General features: G+C 35.2%; 3 protein-coding genes across 4 annotated transcripts; 1 reads left to right on the forward strand and 2 right to left on the reverse strand.

Moving 5' to 3' along the window:
- Positions 1 to 949: 949 nt before the first annotated feature.
- Positions 950 to 4,990, reverse strand: LOC123881101 (28S ribosomal protein S22, mitochondrial). Its single transcript, XM_045929671.1, has 7 exons — positions 4,814 to 4,990; positions 4,503 to 4,729; positions 3,804 to 3,928; positions 3,542 to 3,599; positions 2,637 to 2,845; positions 1,757 to 1,934; positions 950 to 1,206 (listed from the first exon to the last, which is right to left on the reverse strand). Exons 1-7 carry the CDS (start codon positions 4,926 to 4,928, stop codon positions 991 to 993), a joined length of 1,128 nt encoding a protein of 375 aa, XP_045785627.1. The 5' UTR covers positions 4,929 to 4,990; the 3' UTR covers positions 950 to 990.
- A 1,108-nt stretch (positions 4,991 to 6,098) lies between these two features.
- Positions 6,099 to 13,529, forward strand: LOC123881098 (zinc finger CCHC domain-containing protein 8 homolog). Of its 2 annotated transcripts, none has more exons than XM_045929666.1 (7): positions 6,099 to 6,957; positions 7,352 to 7,524; positions 8,239 to 8,437; positions 8,797 to 8,928; positions 9,188 to 9,368; positions 9,547 to 10,052; positions 10,430 to 13,529. In XM_045929666.1, the coding sequence occupies exons 1-7, from the start codon at positions 6,208 to 6,210 to the stop codon at positions 11,225 to 11,227; spliced, it is 2,739 nt and encodes a 912-aa protein (XP_045785622.1). In that variant the 5' UTR covers positions 6,099 to 6,207; the 3' UTR covers positions 11,228 to 13,529. The 2 variants fall into 2 exon arrangements, with proteins under 2 accessions (XP_045785622.1, XP_045785623.1); XM_045929667.1 differs by having other exon boundaries at positions 10,442 to 13,529.
- Positions 11,930 to 17,314, reverse strand: LOC123881103 (small integral membrane protein 14). Its single transcript, XM_045929673.1, has 4 exons — positions 17,144 to 17,314; positions 16,806 to 16,879; positions 14,982 to 15,176; positions 11,930 to 14,318 (listed from the first exon to the last, which is right to left on the reverse strand). The coding sequence occupies exons 2-4, from the start codon at positions 16,875 to 16,877 to the stop codon at positions 14,280 to 14,282; spliced, it is 306 nt and encodes a 101-aa protein (XP_045785629.1). The 5' UTR covers positions 16,878 to 16,879; positions 17,144 to 17,314; the 3' UTR covers positions 11,930 to 14,279.
- Between the last annotated feature and the right edge of the window lie 916 nt (positions 17,315 to 18,230).

Genomic DNA, 18,230 nt, shown 5'->3' on the forward strand with positions numbered 1-18,230 from the left:
TAAACCGTACTTTTGACATGACAGTTGACCCCTAGAGCTATAAAAATACAAGTGTAAATTAAAAATTTATAACACCCCCGACGATCCAAAGTATTTGAGTTTTCCAAAACATCATTTTCAAATAAATAATTATGTATTTAGGCAACGTCCATCTTGACATTTGTCTATTGACATAATATTAAAAACCTAACGGTTATCTAACCTTCTTATCTACAAGAAAACTAGAAAAGAGCTGATAACTCTTAAACGGCTGAACCAATTTTTTTAGATTATAGCTAAGAACACTCTCGATCAAGCCACCTTTCAAACAAAAAAAAACTAAATTAAAATCGGTTCATTCGTTTAGGCGCTACGATGCCACAGACAGATACACAGACACACAGATACACACGTCAAACTTATAACACCCCTCTTTTTGGGTCGGGGGTTAAAAATGGAGCATGAGAAGTCATTTGACGGACTATACCATAGGACTATACTAAAAATTGTCAGGGATCTTAAAATGTCAGTTAGTATAATTAACTAAAGAGTTTTATAGAAAAATTCTTCATTGTTATTGTTGATTACTAAAACTTTGACTCATCCTCGGAGCACCGACATTGCTGTGGTTGTTTAAGGCTAGACCAGAATGAACTAAGCTGGCGTTCTATTTCTATAAAGTGGTTAACTACAAAAAATAATTTTTGAATAACCAAAAAAAATCGGTCAAGTGCGGATCGGACTCACACACCAAGTGTTTAGTACTAACGTTCAAGAAATAACACATTTTTAATTTCATGGCGGTCATTTTGAAATTTTTATTGTTTGTTGTTATGGCGGCAATAGAAATACCATAGGAATACACATTCTGTGATAAATCTTTGTCTATAACGGTTTACGAGATACTGACAGACAAACGGACGGACGGATAGCGGACGCTTAGAACCCTAAAAATAATATTAAAACAAAATTCCTTATCTAAACCTTTATTACAATAAAAATCTACAATATTTAAATGGTTCCATGCGCTTTCTTCAGTCCTCTACTAAGCTCAACAAGCTGTTGGTAGTGTTCTCTAAAACCTTGTAACGCTAAACCTTGTTGACTCTTCATAGCAGAGTTGGTGTTGATATATTTCTCTACGCACTGTATGCATTTGGTGTCGAGTTGGATGTCCTCTTCGGATAAATGATCTTGTTTCGTTAGTAGTACCGGTGTGGGCAATATCTGGAAGTGACGAAAAATCTAATGAAAAAAAAGTCGGTCAAGTGCCAGTCGAACTCGAACACGAAGGGTTCCATACCATCATTTAACAAATAATACTATTTAATTTTATAAATTTTCATGGCGTCATTTTGGTATTTTTTATATTATGTTGTTATAGCGACGATAGAAATACACATTTTGTGAAAATTTCAACTCTCTAACTATTACAGTTCACGAGATACAGCCCGACATACAGACATATTGACGATAGGGTCCCGTTGGCATCCTTCGGGAACAGAACCCTGAAAAGGTGTGAGTGTAACTTCATGGACCACGTTGAAGCAAAAGTTAAATGAATTCTGATTTTGAAGAGCCGGCAAAAGGTTTTTTATCGTAATAACTAGCTTATACCCGCGCCTTCGTCTACGTGGACTGCACAACAAACCCCTATTTTACTCATAGCGTGTCGCACTGCCAGTAACAGCATGACCACGCATGGCGCCACTCTGAACTTGTTCTCAGATTCTCCATACAATATCAATACTTATCCATACAATAGCCATATACTTACCTGTGTCACTAGCGCACTGCTCTCTTCACTCGCCAGGTCGCTGTGTATAGCGTGTCGCAAAGCCAGCAACAGCACGGCTTCACGGATGGCGCCACTCTGTACTAGCTCTAACATCAGATTGTCCATACTCTTGTGCCACGTTAGGTAGAACGCTAGTGGGCCAAAGTGGCGCGTAGATCTGAAAAATATAATTGAAATTTATTTATCATCATTATAATCTCAACCCATCACTGGCCCACTAAGTGGCTCAGTGGCTAAGTGGCTTGAGCTCTCCATATAATGTTCACTTTTGAGAACATTATATGGAGAGCTCAAGCCTGCAGGTTGCCTCACGATGTTTTCCGTCACTGTAAAAGCAAGTGATGTTTAATAGTTTAAAACACACATACTTACATCTAAAAAGTTAGAGGTTTTTTTATTGTTATTGAGAGATAGGATTATGCTTGACGACAATCATGCCTGAGAAAGAGAGGAATTATGAGGTCTAGTTTGGAATGTGCTTGCCTCGAAGATGGCTATTCACTCATGCTTTGAAGGTATTCAAGTTATACTTGGCAGGGAATACTGATGATAAAGGGATGATTAGTCACACTAATATTATAAAAGCGAAAGTTTGTATGTGAGTGTGTGTGTGTGTATGTGTGTGTGTGTGTGTGTGTGTGTGTGTGTGTGTGTGTATGTTTGTTACTCCTTCACGCAAAAACTACTGGGCGGATTGGGCTGAAATTTAGAATGGAGATAGATTATACTCTGGTTTAGCACATAGGCTACTTTTTATCCCAGAAAATCAAAGAGTTCCCACGGAATTTTTGAAAAACTACATCCACGCGAACGAAGTCGCGGGCATCAGCTAGTGTTAAATAAATTATTACTGACTTACCTAAGTAAATTGTACAGACTGTTCATATCAACATGTTGGTATGTAATACTGATGAGCTTATGGTACGTCGGCTCATCTGGTTCATACTGCACGCAGCATCTGTCCAGCACATACTCATATTTCTGCCTTTCTAAAAGGCTATAGAATGTCTCTTCATTTTCGAATATCAAAGGCTCTCTTATTTTCCGCCCCTGCATCGGGAAATATATCTGTAATCAATATTCCACAATACAAGTTTACATTATAGCACGTTTATTGTTTATATTAGCTTATTCAATCTAAATATCTGCAATCTATCGATAAGTTAAGCAAGGTTATTGTCATAAACAACCATTTAATTTTTGATAACAATGTTCATACATAACTTATCGTCTGATGATTGAATATTGGACGTAGATCTCAGTGTTCTATTCCCAAAAGCAAAAATGGAACACCTCAGAAATCATCCATGGTAAATCAAAGTCAAAAAAATTGTACAAGGTCCGTTAAACAGGTTTTGATTTGACAAAAAGTTAGTAAAGTAACTCTTTAACTCTGAAATTATGCTACTAAAAATCCCTAAAATTATAGACTTAAAAACATAGACTAAGCTAAATACCTAATGCACATCATTACCCATATTATAAATGCGAAACTATGTTTGTTTGTCCTTCAATCACGCCGCAACGGATCAACGTAATCTCTAAATAATTTTTAATCCTGCTGGTTCCGCAATTTTCGATCACTATCATAAAAATTATAAATAAGGATCAATGTAATTTTTTGCATGGGTGCAGCTGAGGACCTGGCGAGTTCCCAAGTGATTAATAAAAGCCTAAGGCCACACAAATGAAGTCGTGGGTACCAGCTAGTTAGACAATATATTTTCAGCATATTCATTATTAAGTAAAAGGGTATATCATTACCTGATTTAATCTTTTTCTTACATCATGATCACAACTTCTCAGAGTGCCATCAGGCTCCCTAAAACAATTCAATACATTTATGTTAATTTAGTTGTTCACTAATCTAGAAAATAGTTTTAGGTTTCTCAAGGAATTTAATTTTAGAGAAAACTCTGAGAAAAATTTACACATTGAATTTGTATCTTTTATGCAATTCATCAATCTCGACAGACATGACAGACATGTGTAAGCCTAACCCTAAAAAGATGATATCTTTTCATACCTTTCAACAATCATTCGGTGTTCATTATCAACACCAAAACTGATGTCTGTGAACAAATATCTGGCAGAATCAAATCCAGTCAGTGCTGGGTCTCTTGATAATACATCATCTATTGGCTTGTGTACCTGCAACGAATCCAGTCCATGTTCCAGTTAGAATAGGGAGAGTGTAAATACCTGAACTCAGAGTTAGAACTTGGAGTTGTCAAAAATTATTTTATCTATATTCTATGCCATTCATCCGATTGACTTGAAACTTTGTACAGTTGTTATTGGAACTTGCGACAATTCTACCAATACCTACCATATTATGGCATTGCAACAGATGTTGGAAATTAGCTAGTCTATATATCAATTGCCATTGAGAATGATTTGACCGATTTGTCTGTTTTTTTTTTTTGTTGTGTTGTTAGGTTTGACTACTCAGTTTTAAAAAATTGCACCCGTGCGAAACCCGGACAGGTCAAGACTATCCATATTATAAATGCAAAAGTGTTTGTTTGTAAGTTTAGTCTTCGATAACGTCGCAACGGAGTAACAGATCTACGGGGTTTTTAGCTTGAGTATACTTAAGGACCTGAAGAGTGATATAGGCTACTTTTTATCCCCGAAAATTAAAGAGTTGCCATGGGAATTTTAAAACCCTAAATCCACGCGGTCGAGTTGCTGGCATCAGCTGGGTTAAAAATAAATAACTTACTTTGACTACTGGTGGCATCTGCAATAACCTTTCAGCACTTTTATTCGCTTTTGCTTTCTCAATCTGAAGTTCCTCATCGGTCAGAAACTTGTATTTAGGAGTACGAAGCACAGAAACATTGTTAGAGTTTCTTTTTCTGAATATCTTAGCAAAATCTGGCCGAGTTAAACGTTTCAACAATATTTGAATTCCAGACGAAAAGAACTTCGGTGCTGGATCCTCTCCATCTGGATAAATATATCAGTTACAAATAAAAGAGAAATCGTCAAAACTATTACATATAAACATAAAATACGATTTAAATTGCTTACCATAAATTGATGGAACTATACTTATTTTCCTAGTAGAAATGAAGAGTATCTGTGGTTCACTGTGCCTAAATAAAACAGTTTTAGCATTCGTTTGCACTAGTTTTAATAAAGACATTATCTCCGAGGCCGAAATATTAAAATGTTTGAAATTTTTGAAAATAAATTTTATTTTTATTCTATAACCTCAAAAATGCATTTTTTTTTAACTAACTGGTTTTACGGTTCTGGGTTCTAACTAGAGCTGTAGCGAACCGTATGTATTCGTTACTTCTAACCCTATTAAACAGAATCATGTCAATCATGAATCAATGAGCTGAGCTGCTTGTTTAGTTATGTTGGCAGTACTGTCTTTCTGTCAGTGTGAGTGTTATAATGTTGGTATTGAATCCATATCATACATTACCTATCACAATTTTCGTTTTTAACCGACTTCAAAAAAAGGAGGAAGTTCTCAATTCATCGGAATCTTTTTTTTTTTAATGTATATTCACCGATTACTCAAAGACCCCTGAACCGATTTGAATTTTTTTTTTTTGTTTGAAAGGGTATACTGTGCAGGGATTCATCAGATCTTCACCAAATTCATATGGGACCACCCATATGAATTTGGTGAAGATCTGATGAATATCTTCGGAGATGGAACTCCTCAATGGATAAGAGCAAATTGCTCGCGATCAGTGTAATAGCTTAGTAAACAGTAGGTTTTTAACTGGGCATAACTAGCATATTATAGTACAGTGGGGCCACTAAAAATTGTGAAATAAAAAAATTTCAAAAGAAAAATAAAACCGACTTCAAAAACCACACGCACTAAAAAGTAATAAATAATTTTTGTTTAGTTATACGTGTAATGTACATAGGTATGAAGTCGGGCGAGCTTCACATTTGGGTTTCTAATTTTGTTTTATTATGCTCGCTCGACTTCATACCTAGGTACATTACACGTGTAACTATACAAAAAATATTTATTACTTTTTAGTGCTTGTGGTTTTTGAAGTGGGTTTTATTTTTCTTTTGAATTTTTTTTTTGTATGGAAGCCACGGCTGTTAAAACGTAGTGATGACTGATGATTACATACTCTTTGGTTGCGATCGGTGGTCGATGGCTTACTGGTCTGTGGTCGGTGGCTATTGGTGGCCTCAGACCAGTAATCCAGATTCCGGTGATGTTATTGGTCTGTGATCCCTTGTGATCCAGTGGCTGTGATGTGATGAGCCAGGGCCGTAAAATAAATTAAAAAAAAAAAAGATGTGATGACAGATGAGATATACACACTGACGTCTTTAGAGATGAGCGATCGCTGCAAAAAGTGAATTTATTATTTTCACGAAATAATGAATTCTTTAATAATACCAGTTCTAGATTTGATGTCCATTTCACATTTGTAATAACAATGGCGAAAAGAAAAGCGGGCGTGAACGATATAATTTATGAATTGGACAACGATGATATCGAATTGAGCAGTGATGACGAAGCTAAGCAGACGAAAATGGGACGTTTCGAAGACGAAATCCGAAAAAAACAGCGTCTAAATGCACATATTAGTGAAGAACAGGAGGTGGAAAGGTATTCTGAAGTGATAAATTTGGATTGCTCGAGCGATGGACCTTGTGACAAGATACCTCCAAACAATAATCAGAATGGAGGGAAAACGTCGCAAACCGACGATAACCAAAAAAGCTATCTTAAAAATGAAATCACTGTTGAAGTTTCAAAGAAAAACCAAGAACAAAATGACACTTTAATATTTGATGATCATAATATTGTTGTTGATTCTCCCTCTAACAGTGATTTAGGTGTTGTGGGGTGCGAAAATAGGACACCTTTGGTGACTGTGCGTTTCAAAGACAGGAAGTTTGCTCATACATATAAAAAAAGGGTTAGGGAGTTTATGATTAATCTTCTAAGATCACAGAGTACTGAAAGTGATAATTTATCTGGGGATTCGGATGTTGAACTAGATATTTGGCCGGAGGAGTTGTTTGAGGAGGAGTTTGATAAAATTGAGGAAGTTAGTAGAGATTTACACAAAGATGAGGCAATTGAAGAATTTGACAATGTGTCTGAGGTTGATGACAGCTTGTTCTTTGTTGACACTGCACCTTGTGAAGAAGCGCAGACTGATGTACCAAAATATAGCCAAGTAAGTGAAGGTTTATAAACTCAACAGAACAAGCTAAATAATTAAATACTGCATTTTTGGTTACCACCATTTCATTTTAGATAGCAATAGCCTTATTGGATTTGTAAGGTACCAGGCAGGAAATATTACATGCAGACTTTTGAAAGAAACAAAGTTTTGGCTTTGTAGAGTATGTTCTTGGTCACATATATCATATTGTGTTTTGTCTCTGAATTGACAGTCTTAATGATAGAGATGACACTAAAAAGCTTTTATTAATTATCTCTTTCTAAAGCTCTTTACATACTTTACCTCTGTAATATTAGTGTAGTCAATAAGGCAACTCTTTTTTGTACAGAATTGGTATGTACAGCAAAATAATTAATTAATATACTCATTACAACTTAATTTTAAGACTTCCAGCTTAATTTCTGACATCATTGAAGAAGATATCAGCTCACCCACCACCTTCCGGAGAGGGCCAACATGTTTTAATTGTGATGGAGCACATCCACTCAAAGACTGCAAACTGCCAAGAAACCATAATAGGATAGCTGCCAAGAGAAAAAACATGCCTGCCAGAGTTGGGTTGGTAGAAAGATATTACTATATTCTTTTTGAACAAATAAATGTGTCAGTTGAATGATAAGTGTATGCCAGATTTAATATTTGGCATTTACGTAAATATTAATTACTGATAAGTTTGACACTGTACTACTATGTCTCATTGCTCAACTCATGATTCTAACAAAATGGTTCCTATTTTTGAATAAACTCATTTACTGTTCTATGGTGCAAAACAGAACCCAGTATTAGAACTAGCTTTTTTTTTAAATTATATGGACTAGTGCTTGGCTGCAATCTGACGTGCTTACAAGTGATGATGCAGCCTAAGATGGAGCGCGCTTGCCTAGAAGTTGCCTATTCACTCTCATCACTCATTCAGAAACACACATTCTGAGATGAAGACAGATTCAGTATTCATTGAGACTGTTTTCTCTTTCTACTTCATCTTTGTAACCTTAACTTTACCTAACTTTACTTTGAATACTTTAATAAGAATTGTATAAGGAATGAAAACTGCCCTATGGCACAAAACAACTCAGTTGTAGTAGTACAACTCAGTAGTTGTAATATTGTAATTTTAAAATAAACCGCAAAACTGTAAAAAAGAATAATAAATAAACTCTAAACCTTAAAATGTAATGCAAAATTTTAATAAGAATCTAATATGATACAGATAAAGTTGAAATCTTATACTGATATTAAACTAAGTTTAATATGATAAAAATATACTTGCAGGCGATATCATGTAGAAGATGAACAGAAATATGGCCATCTAGTGCCTGGTAGGATATCAGGAAACTTGAGGCATGCCCTAGGCCTCAAAAGATATGAATTGCCTCTATATATCTACCGCATGAGGCTGTTGGGCTATCCACCAGGATGGCTTGAAGAAGCCAGGATATCACACTCTGGAATAACTCTATTTGATTCCACTGTAAGTTGTAACAGTATCACTTTATTTATCCCAAAATGATGCATACCATTTTTTTATAACTAGAGACCAGAGTATATTTGCATGTATATTTTAAGCTTTTTATGTTGCATACAATCCAGTCTGTAGTTATTACCACACACCACCTATAATATTACCATTTTTTGATTGATTGACGGTAAAGCCATGCTGTCAAGCAATTTAGTGTATTCTAGTATAATGCGCATAGAAAGTGATAACAAGTTTGGGTTCAATAAAACTTCCATCTTAGATGATCACTTACCACCAGGTGAGACAGCAGTCAAGAACTAGCTTGTCATAAACTTTAAACAAAATCCCAGTAAACATATGCTTACCTTCAGGGAAATGCAACTCAGGATCCTGAAGAAGAGGATGGTGAGCTCTGTGAGCCAGGTTCCAAGGATAAGTTTGACATTAAAAAGATTCTAGACTTCCCCGGTTTCAATGTCCCTGCTAGCTCACGATACATTGAGGTATTATACATTTCATTTCAAAATAAGCGATTTGCAAATAACTTTTAAATACATATCAAAAATTACGAAACTGGCAGGATTCAAACCTGCGTCTTCTGCGTTCGCCCGACAAGCCACGATATCACTTACTGCCAGTGACGAAATTTGTGATATGTATGTTCATTGTTCACTCAGTACTGAAGCGACTTTGAAAATTATTTGGAAATTTCCTTGAAGTGTAGGTAAAAAACAGTATCATAAAAATAAGCTGATTTTTCAGGAAGCACATTTATACGGTCTCCCACCAATGTCAGAGCAGGACAGCAAGATGGAAATGCTACAGATGCTCGCGCCTAACGCTATGAAGGCGTATAAGCGCAAGAAACTCACGTTTTTCCCGTCCGCCAATCAGAACTCTTTACAAGAGGGCCAGGCTGAAATGGAACTTGACAGTGGAGATGGTATGTCGAATTTACTAACTACATTTTGCTCTGGACTTTTCCTGTATAAATTCGAGTTATGGTATCACACTTCTCAGTTTCAACTGATTTTGAGCAGTCTAAGAAGACTAAAGATTCTTGTATTAATGAAATAATAATCTTCATAATATAATATTATTCTTCAACCTTAATCCTTTAGAAATAGCGGAATTTCCATCCATACCACCGCTACCCGATGAAGAACCACCACCTCCGCCGCCGCCACCACCCACACCTCCACCACCACCGCCAACAGAAGACGCACCAGATTTTTCTGTCAAATCTGACAAAGGTCAAAAGACTGATGACACTACTGGCAAAAAAATAGATGACAAAAACCTAGATGCTGTCAAAGAAAAAAAATATTTAACAAGTAAACAAACTGAAAAAGGAAAAGTAAACTTGTTTAAGGAAAAGGCAGTAACGGTTAAATCAAAACATAGTTTGAACAATGAAAAGAAAGATGCAGCCAAAGAGAAAGCAAATCTAACCAATGACATAAAAGATAAAGTCAAAGTGACCAATCACGACAAAGTTTTAGCTGATAATGAAGTTGATTTGGCGACGTCTAGTGATGACGAGTTGGAAGTTATTGAGGTGATGCAAGTCCCAGATATTCCGGTGCCCGAAGATGATCTTATTACAATCGACGATGAAGATGATGACGTTAGTAACATTAAATATAACATTTTCTATACATTTTATTTAACAAATCTGGTAACTGCTAATTGTGTGAAACCTTATTTTCAGTATTTATGTCTGGCAGATGACCAGCGCCCAAATGAAGTATTTTAGTAGCTCTAGTTTGATAAACAAATTGACATATTCGCACCAGTTCACTGGCGCGCATATCTCAATAGTGATGAGTTTAGTTTATTAAAGCACTTACACTTGAGTCTATGGAATTGGACAAGCATGCTCCATTTTGATCTACCATTTCGTACACATATTAACCAGGTTTTCACCTTAAAATAAAAGGGTTAAGTTAAAATTGCAGTTATTTGTTTTTACATATTAATTATTAGGTTGATTTGAATTTTTAGGACAAATCACAGCTAAGCAGCGGACCAAATAGCCCAAGTCTTGCTGTATTAGAGGAGAGGAAAAAGCGATTACTAGATGCGCTAAAGGGAGATGGCGATATTAGTATGGAAATGTTGGTACTTGACGAAACTTTTTCTGACAGTGTAGACGATGAAGAGATCTTTGAAATTGATGGAAAAGAGGCAGAAGATAAGGGTACAAGTGAAACAGCAAAAGAAGGAAATAATACAAGTGGAATAGAACTTGAAGAATTAACAGCTGAAGGTGACAATGATTCTTTGTCTGGGAATGAAAGGCAAGAATCGAAAGCAAAGGATGGTGAAAAGTCTCCAGTTAAAGTAGAATTTGATAATATAGAAATTAAAAATACCATTGTAAAGACTTTAGTTGCGAATGAAGATAAAAGTACTGAAATTGAAAAGACTTCAACTGTAATTGAAGAAAAGAATGCTAGTGTTGAAAAGTCTTCCGATTTCAATGAAGGAGATAAAAGTTTAGGATTGAGTTCAGTTCTAGATCCAGACAAGGGTCAAAGCCAAGATGAAAAAGACACAGCAACTAAAGAAGTTAGTACGCCAGATTCAAAAGCAGGTAAAGTAAAGACTACCTCGTATGGGACACCAGTTCTTAACGTTGCGTCTCCCTTTTGTAAATTACCGAGTGACGACAAGTTCGCGAAAAACATTTGTGACGTCATAAACTTTGAAAATCTTCCAAACTCGACAGGTAAGTTCAAACAAATTAGCAGTTTGCTCAAGAGGGTCAAATCTGCAGTAGATAGAATACAGGATTCATGATTAGAAAATACCACCTTTGAATGAAGGTGGTATATTTTAGTAAGAAGCAACTATGAAAGTCAATTTTAATTCAGCAATAAAAAATCTCTTCCTTATAGAGAACCAGAGGATGCCCGCGGCTTCGCCCGCGTGGATTTCGGTTTTTTAAATCCCGTAGGAACTCTTTGATTTTCCGGGATAAAAAGTAGCCTATCCTAGTCCTTCCCCGGGATGTATCCCAAGTCTGTACCAAATTTCATCAAAATTGGTTCAGCGGTTGGGCCGTGAAAACGTAGCAGACAGACAGACAGACAGAAACACTTTCGCATTTATAATATTAGTATGGATGGATTATACATACTTTTAAGTTTTGATGTAGAAATAGAAACTATTCTAGTTAACATACAGGTAAAGTTTTCTTAATAGTCCAGTAATTCACAGTGTTCATAATTATTATGACGCTAAAGTTGCATTTTTGAGTGTGCTTAATTTGTACATAACATGATATTTTTGTACCAAATGTTCATATAGTAATTAATAACTATACTTTCATGTACAAATCATGTTATATTGAAATGTGAGAAGAAAACAGTCATGAAAGTTTAAGTATTTCTGAAAAAAAAAATTGTACATAAATCTATTACCTACTTTTTTATTTGTGTCTATTTATTTCTTTGCCACCAAAACCGACAAAATCAGATTATGTAAATAAAACAATCAAACTTAGTGTCACAATTATCTTTATTTTTTTGCATAATATACAATTTCGATTGCAGTTGTCAATGTGTAAAAGCTGAATAATAATTAATCTAAGAGATAAAATATCATAATTTTAACTCAAAACCCAACCCAAAATAAACAAAAATACTAAAACTAGTGGAATATCACATGCTGGGCTAGACAAAAGTAGCTAGCTTTTTGTTATACATAAAATATGTGGGTATATAGAAACGATACTCATGTACTATTGACAGAGTAGCAACTTCATAGAATAAGCAAAAATGTACCTACCTACCTAGCCAGTCTACCATTGATAGAAAGTTGAAATACTTTGGGGATTGGGTCATTTACTGACAAACTCGAGACTAGTAACACAAGCCCAGTAGTCCCATTACTGTATCCACGGAGAGAAGTTAGTATAGGCCTCTCTGTTACGTAATCCAATACAAATGACAAAGACAAAAACTCGGTGGGCGTCAACCATTTTGAGTCACCAGCCAATCACATACGAAAGTATGTTTTAGAATTGAATTTCGGATGTTTTTTGAAAACATGTTTGCCATTGGTTGGCCACTCAAAATGGTTAACGCCCACTGAGTTTTTTGTCTTCGCCATTTGTATGGCATTACATAACAGAGAGCCCTATACTATCTTCTCCCGTGGATAGAGTATAATGTACTCACTCAATACTAGTTACTGCAAATCCGGCGTACGTGTAAGTTTTCTAATGTATGACAAATACTTCAAAGTTTAAACCATTTAGCCCTTTCAGTTTCTAGTTTATTACTAGCAAAAACAATGATCTACCATATTATATACAGAACAGATAACAGAACCTGTATTGTTACTACTGTACTGATTTTGTTTAAATAAGGTACCAAATTATTTACACACTTTAAATTTTCAATTATGTGTAAATATGTTAGCTATAACTTAACAGAATAATTAAGGGCACACAACTGAATAAACAATTCTAAATATCACCCAGTTACATTTTAAAAATTCGTATGAAGTAGCTACTATGACAAATATCATTATGATTTTAAAATGATATATTGGACAAAATATAATGGCCCCTACACACCATCAAGCTTATCGTCAATACTTAATGTCTTGATCCAATCGACAGTTCGTATTACACGATCAAGTTTATATAGCGCACAGAAGATACTTTATGAAACTATCTCATTGTTTTGACATTGATCACTCCTTAGCAACAAAAAATAGACAGTTTGCGTTTCACAATGTTACCTACTTATAGTGCGTTTCGTCGAATAGTACCTAGGCGTTATGTTGGCTCCCCTGTCTGTTGGGTGGTCATTGGCACCATATTGGCATGAGAAGACGCAGATTTTGTTCATTTTCATTTGATTTTCATTTCATTCATTCAGGAAAATAAAAATCTGCGTCTTCTTATGCAAATATGGTGCCAATGACTTGGACAGACAGGGGAGCCAACATAACGCCATAGGTACTATTCGATGAAACACACTATAACATTAACATGTCGAGCTTATATGATCAAGCCTCATGCAAATGGATGATATACTTGTTGGAGTTGGAAGTGAAGCCTACATAAATCAACTTTTTAAAAAAATATAAACAAAAACGATTTTAGATAAAAATATTAATAATTTAGTTCTGTTTGTCAATTGTGAGTATTGCTAGTAAATTATGGTCTTTTTATCGCATTTTACGTAAATAATTGTGATGTATTTTCAAAATAAGTGTTCTTCGTAGTATTAGTGCGGATTCAGGAAACTCATCACTTGCCTATAATATTGAGCTACAAAATATCATTTTTGAGTATTTATTTTGTGATATCTTGTGTTACTTTCACATGGGCAATGGGACCTGTCTTACTTAGGTCCTATAAAAATAGGGTTATAAGGCATTTTTATTAGAGATTGTTCACAGTGAATCCAGCACCGCATAAGGTCATCACATCTATCACCATCCCTTGAAAAAATAAAACAAACTAGCACCAGTTAACCACAAAATATATGGTTTACGATGCAATGTAACTAAAAAGTTTAGAGTTCCCATAACAGATCTATATATTCAATAACTTGGTATTTATATTACAATTTCGTTATATGGAATGATAGATAAATTGCTCTTATCATAGGTTCAGAAGTGTTGGAAACGCAACATCTATTAGACACTTTATAACATTAATCATTATATTTTATTTATATATTCTATAGATCTTAAACTGCTATACTTATAGTGAGATATTAATTTATTATTTATAGTTGCTATGCAGTTAACAATTAATCTATAATACATACGGGATTCGAGTTTTTCTCTTAGTTGTGAACCTTTGATGAAGAACATCGTCAGTGGCCGACGATTAAATTCTTGGTGGTGTCGGCGGGGCACCGTCACGATCCTGAAAAACATGATTATTTTCTAAAATCTCTCCTTCCTGAGTATTGGTACTTAGTTTATGGGGTAATGTACAGTGGCATTAGGCCAATCGGTTGGTGTCTGGAGGATTTCTATCAACCTAATAAAAAAATTACTGATTGATAAGTTGAAAAATATGTAGCCTAGCTGTGGCAGCGAGTATCAATCGAATGGGCGACTTTTTAGGTTTCTGTAAGGAAAAACGGAACCCTTATAGGATCACTTTGTTGTGTCTGTCTGTCTGTCCATCCGTCCGTCATGTCTGTCAAGAAAACCTATAGGCTACTTCCCGTTGACCTAGAATCATGAAATTTGCGGTTAGGTAGGTCTTATAGCACAAGTAAAGGAATAAATCCGAAAACCGTGAATTTGTGGTTAAATTATTTAAAAAAAATTAAATTGTGATTCAATTTTCAAAGTAAGATAACTATACCAAGTGGGGTATCATATGAAAGGGCTTTGCCTTTACATTCTGAAACAGGTTTTTGTTTATTTTATGCATAATAGTTTTTGATTTATCATGCAAAATGTTGGATAAAATACCCGAGTACGGAACCGGCCAAGAGCGTGTCGGTGAGTCTGACACGCTCTTGGCCGGTTTTTTGTATGGTCACTCATAAGTCAAAGTTGAGTTTAGAGTAATTACTTGAGGGTTGGCGGTTGGTTTGGCCGCATCCTGTATCTGGTTGCGTCTTGGGCGCATCATGTACATGGCTACAGCAAGGGCCATCACCAAGAACATGACGAGGAAGCTGTTGCCGGCCGACTCAGGCGGCGCCGGCAGCCCTGGCAGTTGGTCGATGCAGTCACTATCTGTGCAGTATGACTGGCCTTGGCGGAGCTTGAAATAAGTGGAATAAGACTAAGTTTAAAACAATGACTTTGTGGCTGATTCCATTGTACACAAACTTTAAACTTAACTAAAGGTCTATTGCTATTCCTTTCATAATGTTGCCTGCAGAAAAGGATAGCACTATATTTAGACCAATTTAATCATTCATTCAAGTCAATTAGAGATTGTGTGTGTGATCGGCTACAAAATGATATGTTACATTCACATTACAAGGTGTATTGTCCTGCTTGGCAATGAGTAAAACAGAAAATACAATAAAATGAGAGTAGAAGAGATAACTCTGCAAAAAATGTGACCCAAGAGACATAGTTTTAAGTCTTCATTATAACATAGTACTTCTTTCAAGTGCACACAACATTTTATTATTAAAAATACTTAAGTAATTATAAATAAAATAATGGGAACTATCAGTCATGGCATGATTCCCTTCTTTGAAGGCTAAAATTACTACAAAGTGGGACATCATAGTGTCTTAGTTGGCAGTCCTCACTTTGGATGTGTATGTAACAGATTATCTATCTATTTATTTAAATTGCTTATGCCAGAGACTTTGTCAGCATGGACTACATAAATTTCAAACACCTGTTTGACTCACGTAGAGATTGAATTTTAAAAAATCCTTTCTTAGCAGATGCCATGCCTAATTTCAGCTTAATCCGTCTAGTAGTTTGAGCTGTGCACTGATAGATCAATGAGTCAGTCTGCTTTTCCTTTCATATATTTAGATTAATTAATTATTAATAATTATAGCTGATACAGGCTAATAAAAAAATCATGGTTGGATTCAATGTCATTGCTAATAATAAGCATGATGCATCTCCAAGGTACTTATTTTCATAAAAACAATAAGATTAGCATAAATATTTATGTATTTAGAGCAAGTACTTTTATGCAAAAACTAATGTAACCTACCTACATAACAGCCACAAAATGATTATAAACAAGTCTGCATAATTGGCATATCAGAACTGATAAGGCTGTGGTTAAAGTGTAGTGTTGCATTACTAATTGTTCAATAAAACTTAAACTGCTGTATAGCAGTATATAAAAGCAAGGACTTATCTGGAAAGGCTCAGATATTTGAGACATTTTAATATTATTACACACTAAAAAATAAAAATGGAACTTATGAAGCTGTCAGTCTATCATAGCCATTTTTTCCTCTACCTAGTTATTAAATCTTTCAGTAAATAGAAACCCTTAGAACCATTGAGGAAAATACAATAATCACAAAAAAGATTACTTAATAGAATAATTATTATGAAATCAATGTTTTAGTATGTAGGTGGTACTACAACATTGGAGATTAAACATACACATGTAGAAGATAATAATATAATCTTGCTATAGTGCTAGTTTCTATCATTTCATATCAGCTGACCATTGAAATACTGATAAGCTAATTAATTATTAGACAGGTATTTTTTACATGACTACTCTTATAAGAAAAAATAGGATATCAGAAATTTTTCTTGTGACTACCAAATAAAAGCAAAAATAACATAACTAGTCTTTAAAAAAATCCGCTACAATATTGTAGACGTGGTAGGTACTGTGAAGGCAATTATGCACACTTGTTGATGAATATGGTACAAGGTCACGAATTATAAGACTCACCAGCGAGATGAGCCGCCGCATCGCCAGCTCGTGGTTCCACAGGCATTCACACGGGTCCATTTCATCGCCCATATCTGCGTAATACGACTTAAATTAGCACTTCGCAAAAGATTCCGTCAATGGATAATTTGTAATGGAATCCTTTGAATTTTCATTTAGATTTTAGGGCACTAATTAGAACAAAGACTTTATTTATAAACTTAAACGTAATAACGTGTCATTCCTTAGGAATTACAATAACTTTGTTTTTATTTACAAAATAAAAAAACATTGCAACAGATCATCTGTCACACGGGAAGTGAAAGTGATTTTGGGGTGATTTTAATAGCGATCTTTACCTGATTAACGTGTAGACACGTAAATGAAACGATGGAAGTTAAAATATATTATTTAAGGTTTGTTAACGTTAATGCACCCGCGTTTTAGCCTGATAAATAGTAAAAAATACAACACGAAAACACCTACGCCGACATTTTTACACTGTTTGCTTGGAGGTTGCTGATTGGTTTTTACTCTGTCATGTCAAAAGTCAGTAACCAATCAAAAATGAACAGTGTTTTCATTATTATGTTACAAAATACTACTAATTTGTTGAGTGTTGCAAGTTTTAAATAAATTGAACTTAGTGAAAATAATTTTCAAACAATAATTTTCAGCTTTATTTTTTTTAATAAAAAAAAATCCGAGAGAACAACACTCAAAAAGTAGAGAATTATGGTCTAATGGGTAGGTATGGAGGTATGTAGAGTAGAGCATGGGTACTGCAAAGTGAAGGTAACCGGGTTTATCACCCATCCAGTGATCGACAAAGGTCAGTATAACCACCAGTCACCACCGGCCAGCTGCACTAAATTAATATGTATGACTAGTGACTACAATCGGCCTTTGATTTCAAACTTAGCCCGCTGACAGACAGACGGACGGGCAGCGGAGGCTTAGTAATAGCACAATAGGGTCCCGTTGGTACCTTTCAGGTACGGAAACCTGAAAAGGAATAATCTTGCACAAGAACGTCCGCAATTTTAATCATATCTCGCACTTTGCAGCAGGTGTGTAATCCGGCGATGATGCTTTATCTCTAATGGTTCGTCTCTGGTCTCTGTATCAACTTTGGGCAACTAGGTACCTAATATTTTGATGATAACATTTCTCCTCCAAGTTACCTAAGTAGATAAGTATAACTGTCTTTTAGAAATTAGAATAGAAGTAGGTACCTACTTAGAAGCCAATAGTGATGGAGGAACTTTGAACCGTGACCATCTTTTAGATTTCAGCTGCTCCTTGACTGTTGAGGTAGGTACTCGTGAACCGTAATAGGTAGAGAGTTGAAATGTTCACAGAACGTGTATTTTTATTGCTGCTCTAGCAACAAATAAAAAATGGCCATGAAAATTAAAAAGATTAAAGTTATTTTTTGTACGATGG

This window comes from Maniola jurtina, chromosome 3 (assembly GCF_905333055.1).
Source record: "Maniola jurtina chromosome 3, ilManJurt1.1, whole genome shotgun sequence".
In the NCBI taxonomy this organism is placed as follows: domain Eukaryota; kingdom Metazoa; phylum Arthropoda; class Insecta; order Lepidoptera; family Nymphalidae; genus Maniola; species Maniola jurtina.